Raw genomic sequence first — 8,188 nt, 5'->3', positions numbered from 1 at the left:
CTACTCTGCTAGCCAGCACCTCTCCTAAACAGGTGTTCTACTCCCCTAGCCAAAGCCTCTCCTAAACAGGTGTTCTACTCCCGTAGCCAGCGCCTCTCCTAAACAGGTGTTCTACTTCACTAGCCAGCGCCTCTCCTAAACAGGTGTTCTACTCCCCTAGCCAGCACCTCTCCTAAACAGGTGTTCTACTCCCCTAGCCAGCACCTCTCCTAAACAGGTGTTCTACTCTGTTAGCCAGCACCTCTCCTAAACAGGTGTTCTACTCCCCTAGCCAGCACCTCTCCTAAACAGGTGTTCTACTCCGCTAGCCAGCACCTCTCCTAAACAGGTGTTCTACTCCGCTAGCCAGCACCTCTCCTAAACAACTGTTCTACTCACCTAGCCAGCACCTCTCCTAAACAGGTGTTCTACTCTGCTAGCCAGCACCTCTCCTAAACAGGTGTTCTGCCCGCTAGCCAGCACCTCTCCTAAACAGGTGTTCTACTCCCCTAGCCAGCACCTCTCCAAAACAGGTGTTCTACTCCGCTAGCCAGCACCTCTCCTAAATAGGTGTTCTACTCCGCTAGCCAGCACCTCTCCCAAACAGGCGTTCTACTCCGCTAGCCAGCACCTCTCCCAAACAGGTGTTCTACTCCCCTATTCAGCACCTCTCCTAAACAGGTGTTCTACTCTGCTAGCCAGCACCTCTCCTAAACAGGTGTTCTACTCTGCTATCCAGCACCTCTCCTAAACAGGTGTTCTACTCCGCTAGCCAGCACCTCTCCTAAACAGGTGTTCTACTCCGCTAGCCAGCACCTCTCCTAAACAGGTGTTCTACTCCACTAGCCAGCACCTCTCCTAAACAACTGTTCTACTCCCCTAGCCAGCACCTCTCCTAAACAGGTGTTCTACTCCGCAAGCCAGCACCTCTCCTAAACAGGTGTTCTACTCCGCTAGCCAGCACCTCTCCTAAACAACTGTTCTACTCCCCTAGGCAGCACCTCTCCTAAACAGGTGTTCTACTCCGCTAGCCAGCACCTCTCCTAAACAACTGTTCTACTCCGCTAGCCAGCACCTCTCCTAAACAGGTGTTCTACTCCGCTAGCCAGCACCTCTCCTAAACAGGTGTTCTACTCCCCTATCCAGCACCTCTCCTAAACAGGTGTTCTACTCTGCTAGCCAGCACCTCTCCTAAACAGGTGTTCTACTCCCCTATCCAGCACCTCTCCTAAACAGGTGTTCTACTCTGCTATCCAGCACCTCTCCTAAACAGGTGTTCTACTCTGCTAGCCAGCACCTCTCCTAAACAGGTGTTCTACTCCGCTAGCCAGCACCTCTCCTAAACAGGTGTTCTACTCCGCTAGCCAGCACCTCTCCTAAACAGGTGTTCTACTCCACTAGCCAGCACCTCTCCTAAACAACTGTTCTACTCCCCTAGCCAGCACCTCTCCTAAACAGGTGTTCTACTCCGCTAGCCAGCACCTCTCCTAAACAGGTGTTCTACTCCCCTATCCAGCACCTCTCCTAAACAGGTGTTCTACTCCGCTAGCCAGCACCTCTCCTAAACAGGTGTTCTACTCTGCTAGCCAGCACCTCTCCTAAACAGGTGTTCTACTCCGTTAGCCAGCACCTCTCCTAAACAGGTGTTCTACTCCGCTAGCCAGCACCTCTCCTAAACAGGTGTTCTACTCCGCTAGCCAGCACCTCTCCTAAACAACTGTTCTACTCCCCTATCCAGCACCTCTCCTAAACAGGTGTTCTACTCTGCTAGCCAGCACCTCTCCTAAACAGGTGTTCTACTCCCCTATCCAGCACCTCTCCTAAACAGGTGTTCTACTCTGCTAGCCAGCACCTCTCCTAAACAGGTGTTCTACTCTGCTAGCCAGCACCTCTCCTAAACAGGTGTTCTACTCTGCTAGCCAGCACCTCTCCTAAACAGGTGTTCTACTCCGCTAGCCAGCACCTCTCCTAAACAGGTGTTCTACTCCGTTAGCCAGCACCTCTCCTAAACAGGTGTTCTACTCCGCTAGCCAGCACCTCTCCTAAACAGGTGTTGTACTCCGCTAGCCAGCACCTCTCCTAAACAGGTGTTCTACTCTGCTAGCCAGCACCTCTCCTAAACAGGTGTTCTACTCCCCTAGCCAGCACCTCTCCTAAACAGGTGTGCGTTTCTTTCGCCTCCAGCTGTTATCGCCACAAGACAGTTCAATGGAAATACACCAAACTTTCTAAATATCAACCAAAATTACTGGACAAGTTAATGAAAACCTATCTACTGTCATAAAAAAAATCATATAAAAATAACCAGACATGTTTTCTCTTACATCTTACAGATAATAATGTCCCCTACCCCGATATAGACGCTGAATAGGAATACACATTATTAATAAATACTGTTATGAACAGGTAGTGTTCATTTTTTGGGGTACTGTTTTGGGGTATTGTTGTAAACTTGCTCTTTTTCACATCCAAAGTTTTTTATCTAGATGAGACCATACTATTCCTTTAAAGCCACACTGTAAGAACAATCTTCCAAGTGGGGGACCGACGATGCAGATGTCAACCATGGAGCACATGCATCACATGCAAACATAACCGGATTATCTGTAGAGGAATGACACACACACACAGAGAGAGAGAAAGAGCCAAGAGTTTGAAAATAACAATTTAATCAAAGAAAGCATACAAATGGAATCTGATGTGCTCTATACTCAAGACATGAATTCATGTCTTGAGATTTGTTTTAAAACATACCAATTCTTTTTTTTGTAGGCTTTATCCAATTAGATTTCATATGGCATAACAAACAGCACTCATTTTCTGTAACAAATATGAGACAATGGGAGCACTGTGTATGTGTTCTCTCATGAATTCTAAGTATGTGTGATGTACTAGATCTCTTTCCACACTGGGAGCAGTGGTAAGGCTTCTCCCCGTTCTCTTCTCCCCTGTGTTTGTTACCTCATGGTCCTTCAGGTTCCCTAACTGGGTAAATATCTTTCCACACTGGGAGCATTGATATTGTTTCTCTCTGGTGTGGATTCTTTCATGCTCTGTCAGTTGCCTTAACAAGGTAAATCTCATTCCACAGTAGGATCAGTGGAAAGGCTATTCTACAGAGTTTGTTAGCTCATGTTAATTTTATTCTACAGTGGGAGAAATAACAAAAGACTTCACGCTTGTGTGTACTTTCTCATGCTGTTTCAGTTTGCCTAATTTCTTAAAACTCTTTCCACACTGGGAGCAGTGGTAAGGCTTCTCCCCTGTGTGTGCTCGCTCATGTATTTTCAGGCTCCCTAGCTGGTTAAAACTCTTTCCACACTGGGAGCATTGATAGGGCTTCTCTCCTGAGTGTATTCTCTCATGTGTTTTCAAGTTACATGACATGGTGAAATTCTTTCCGCACTGTGAGCAATGGTAAGGCTTCTCTCCTGTGTGTGTTCTTTCATGGTATTTCAGGTATGCAGACTGGGCAAAACTATTTTGACACAGGGAGCATTGGTAAGGCTTCTCTCCAGTGTGTATTCTCTCATGCCGTTTCAGGCCGTTTAACCGGCTAAATCTCTTCCCACAGTCTGAGCAGTGGTAAGGCTTTTCTCCAGAGTGTAAACCTATATGTCTTTTCAGGGAATCTGATGAGGTAAAACTATTTTCACACTGGGAGCATTGGAATGGTTTTTCTCCTGTGTGTACACTCTTATGCAATTTAAGATGCGATGACCGGATGAATCTCTTTCCACACTGGGAGCATTGGAACGGCTTCTCTCCTGAGTGTATTCTCTCATGTGATTTCAGTGAACCTGATGAGGAAAATTTCTTTCCACACTGGGAGCATTGGAAAGACTTCTCTCCTGAGTGTATTCTCTCATGTGATTTCAGGGAACCTGATGAGGAAAATCTCTTTTCACATTGAAAGCAGTGATAAGACTTCTCTCCTGTGTGCATTCTCTTATGTTTTTTCAGGTGTCCTAACTGGATAAATCTCTTTCCGCACTGAGAGCAGTGATGTGGTCTTGCTGATTTGGACATCACTGGGTCTGGTTCCTCGGAGGGACACGTCCCACTTTCAGAGTAAGAGTCTGGTCTCTCTCCTGCCAAAGACAGAGTATTTTTCAGTTTAACAGAGAATTTCCAGAGTGGGCTCTCTGTTACCTTTGAAGTAATGACCATTTTACACGTAGAAATTGACATTATAGGCTATTAACCTCTCTAGGGGGTGTGGGACGGTAGCGTCCCACCTGGCCAACATCCAGTGAAATTGCAGAGCGCCAAATTCAAAAACAGAAATACTCATTATAAAAATTCATAAAACATACAAGTGTTATACATCGGTTTAAAGATGAACTTCTTGTTAATTCAACCACGGTGTCAGATTCCAAAAAGGCTTTACAGCGAAAGCAAACCATGCGATTATCTGAGAACAGCGCCCAGCAGACAAATCATAAACAGTTACCAGCCAAGTAGAGGAGTTACACAAGTCAGAAATAGCGATAAATTTAATCACTTACCTTTGATGATCTTCATATGGTTGCACTCACAAGACTCCCATTTACTCAATAAATGTTCGTTTTGTTCAATAAAGTCCCTCTTTAAATCCAAAAACCTCAGTTTTGTTTGCGCGTTTTGTTCAGTAATCCACAGGCTCAAAGGCAGTCACAACAGGAAGACGGAAAATCCGAAAAGTATCAGTAAAGTTTGTAGAAACATGTCAAACGATGTTTATAATCAATCCTCAGGTTGTTTTTAGTCATAATAATCAATCATATTTCAACCGGACAAAAGCTTTGTCAGTATAAAAGGAAAACAAGAAAGGCGCACTCTCGGTTGTGCGCATGAAAACCTCTGGGACACTGAATGGTCCACTCATTCAGAGTGGTCTTACATCTAATTTTTCAGAATACAAGACTGAAACAATTTCTAAAGACTGTTGACATCTAGTGGAAGCCATAGGAAGTGCAATTTGAGTCCTAAGTCAATGGAATCTGTATAGGCAGTCTACGGAAAATTACAAATATAAAAAAAATCCCACTTCCTGGATGGATTTTTCTCAGGTTTTCACCTGCCATATCAGTTATGTTATACTCACAGACATTATTTTAACAGTTTTAGAAAGTTTAGAGTATTTTCTATCCAAATCTATATGCATATCCTAGCTTCTGGGCCTGAGTAACAGGCAGTTTACTTTGAGCACGCTTTTCATCCGGAGGTGAAAATAGTACCCCCCTACCGTAATGAAGTTAACCAATCACAGCCCTCCTTTATGATTGCACATTCAGTAAACCACCAGCAGAGGGAGTTTCCTTTGAATCCATTTTCCCATTCACTGTGTTGGTGGTGCTTAATACAATTGATCATAACTTCAAAAGTAGCAGAGAGCCTACTCTGGAAATGTACATTTACATCCTTTGGTAGTCGCTCTTATCCAGAGCGACTCACAGTTCATCATCAACTCATCCTTGACCGCTGGCTACGTCCCTTCCATCTTCAAGAGAGCGAGAGTTGCACCCCTTCTGAAAAAACCTACACTCGATCCCTCCGATGTCAACAACTACAGACCAGTATCCCTTCTTTCTTTTCTCTCCAAAACTCTTGAACGTGCCGTCCGTGGCCAGCTCTCCTGCTATCTCTCTCAGAATGACCTTCTTGATCCTAATCAGTCAGGTTTCAAGACTGGGCATTCAACTGAGACTGCTCTTCTCTGTGTCACGGAGGCTCTCCGCACTGCTAAAGCTAACTCTCTCTCCTCTGCTCTCATCCTTCTAGACCTATCTGCTGCCTTTGATACTGTGAACCATCAGATCCTCCTCTCCACCCTCTCCGAGTTGGGCATCTCCGGCGCGGCCCACGCTTGGATTGCGTCCTACCTGACAGGTCACTCCTACCAGGTGGCGTGGCGAGAATCCGTCTCCGCACCACGTGCTCTCACCACTGGTGTCCCCCAGGGCTCGGTTCTAGGCCCTCTCCTATTCTCGCTATACACCAAGTCACTTGGCTCTGTCATATCCTCACATGGTCTCTCCTATCATTGCTATGCAGACGACACACAATTAATCTTCTCCTTTCCCCCTTCTGATAACCAGGTGGTGAATCGCATCTCTGCATGTCTGGCAGACATATCAGTGTGGATGACGGATCACCACCTCAAGCTGAACCTCGGCAAGACGGAGCTGCTCTTCCTCCCGGGGAAGGACTGCCCGTTCCATGATCTCGCCATCACAGTTGACAACTCCATTGTGTCCTCCTCCCAGAGTGCTAAGAGCCTTGGCGTGACCCTGGACAACACCCTGTCGTTCTCCGCTAACATCAAGGCGGTGACCTGATCCTGTAGGTTCATGCTCTACAACATTCGCAGAGTACGACCCTGCCTTACACAGGAAGCGGCGCAGGTCCTAATCCAGGCACTTGTCATCTCCCGTCTGGATTACTGCAACTCGCTGTTGGCTGGGCTCCCTGCCTGTGCCATTAAACCCCTACAACTCATCCAGAACGCCGCAGCCCGTCTGGTGTTCAACCTTCCCAAGTTCTCTCACGTCACCCCGCTCCTCCGCACACTCCACTGGCTTCCAGTTGAAGCTTGCATCCGCTACAAGACCATGGTGCTTGCCTACGGAGCTGTGAGGGGAACAGCACCTCCGTACCTTCAGGCTCTGATCAGTCCCTACACCCAAAGAAGTTCACTGCGTTCATCCACCTCTGGCCTGCTCGCCTCCCTACCTCTGCGGAAGCACAGTTCCCGCTCAGCCCAGTCAAAACTGTTCGCTGCTCTGGCACCCCAATGGTGGAACAAGCTCCCTCACGACGCCAGGACAGCGGAGTCAATCACCACCTTCCGGAGACACCTGAAACCCCACCTCTTTAAGGAATACCTAGGATAGGATAAAGTAATCCTTCTACCCCCCCCAAAAAAAAGATATCGATGTACTATTGTAAAGTGGTTGTTCCACTGGATATCATAAGTTGTATGCACCAATTTGTAAGTCGGTCTGGATAAGAGCGTCTGCTAAATGACGTAAATGTAAAAGTAGTGATTGTGCATAGAGTGGAAAGGTTTGTTCAGCTTTGAAATCAATGTATTTTTTTTGTTTGGCATACATTTAAAGTAAGAAATCTGAGTCTCGCGATTCCATACCTTTAACAATTCTTACTACAGAACAAATTATTGAAAGTGTAGAACTTCAGTAGAATGCCCATTTAAATGGGGCAATCTGCAGTTGCTACGTCCACTTTTTTGGACTTCTACATGAATTATATGTACCCATTGATTCTTGAAAATATAAGTTATTAATACCTCATGAGCTTAGTTCAACTGTCATACCCCATCAGAACCCACTATATACAATCAAAACAAGGTTAAAACTATCATTTTAGATGGTCAGTCTTTGCATCCATAGTTCTGTCTATGAATTTGAGAGTGGTTACATTTCATCAGCCCGATCCCTCAGATTGTTATAGAAACAAGGGGTGGGGATCCCACTTTGATATTGTTTCAACTGCAGATTTCCCCTTCAAAACCACTCATTTGGATCAACAACTGCAGCGCTTGTGCCCATGTTTTTAAGATAGTACTCACTGGTGTTAATCAGATCTCCAGTCTGCTCTTCTTCCTCCTCCAACGTGACAGTAATCTCCCCCTCCTCTTCTTTCACTGTGACAGTCATCGCCTCTTCCTCCCCTTTCACTCCGAAAACGTCATCCTCTTCCTTCACAGTAACATCCTCCTCTTTCACTCTGAAAGCTTCTTCTTCTTCTTCTTCTTTCAATGTAACAGCTTCATCTTTTTTAACTGTGACAGCCTCCTCTCCCTCCTCCTCTTTCACGAGAGCTTCTTTCTCTGTCCAGCAGACCTGCTCTTCTTTAGCAAGGGACAAACTCATAGTCGAATATGTTAGCTAGCTAGTTAGCATTAGCGAATAGCCCAGTAACGTTACTAGGCTAAGTTAATAAGTAATCTGACCGACAACGTAAATATGACATTTTATGAAGTATAGTAAATAAGCAGATAGTGTGTTTAAAACACGGCGGTTAATATACACCAACAATTGTCAATGAGCTCCAATGTTTCGGTTTTATGTTGGCTAGCTAGCTGTGAAGATGGCTGAATCAGTAGCAGTGTTGTAGCTGTTGTTGAAGAAGCGTCCCGCACCGTCCATTAGATTATACGTCACGCAAGAGGCACCAGCTGAAAGACCCAATTGCCATCTGCTGACTC

The 8,188-nt window shown here is 45.8% G+C and overlaps 1 protein-coding gene across 1 annotated transcript; it reads right to left on the bottom strand.

Annotated features, from left to right (window-relative positions):
- Positions 1-2,631: 2,631 nt before the first annotated feature.
- Positions 2,632-8,188, bottom strand: LOC106564078 (zinc finger protein 501-like). Its single transcript, XM_014130067.2, has 2 exons — positions 7,550-8,188; positions 2,632-4,070 (listed from the first exon to the last, which is right to left on the bottom strand). The coding sequence occupies exons 1-2, from the start codon at positions 7,851-7,853 to the stop codon at positions 3,121-3,123; spliced, it is 1,254 nt and encodes a 417-aa protein (XP_013985542.2). The 5' UTR covers positions 7,854-8,188; the 3' UTR covers positions 2,632-3,120.

Source organism: Salmo salar, chromosome ssa12 (genome assembly GCF_905237065.1).
Source record: "Salmo salar chromosome ssa12, Ssal_v3.1, whole genome shotgun sequence".
NCBI lineage: Eukaryota > Metazoa > Chordata > Actinopteri > Salmoniformes > Salmonidae > Salmo > Salmo salar.
Note: the sequence above shows the minus strand (reverse complement) of the source record. Positions and strands in the feature narration are given on the sequence as shown.

What these genes read in the sequence shown, in the direction of transcription:
- LOC106564078 (XM_014130067.2), bottom strand. Translation starts at nt 7,853, where the DNA reads ATGAGTTTGTCCCTTGCTAAAGAAGAGCAGGTCTGCTGGACAGAGAAA. An exon ending in TGGAGATCTGATTAACACCA is followed by an intron (nt 4,071 to 7,549) that starts GTGAGTACTATC and finishes TGTCTTTGGCAG; the next exon opens with GAGAGAGACCAGACTCTTAC.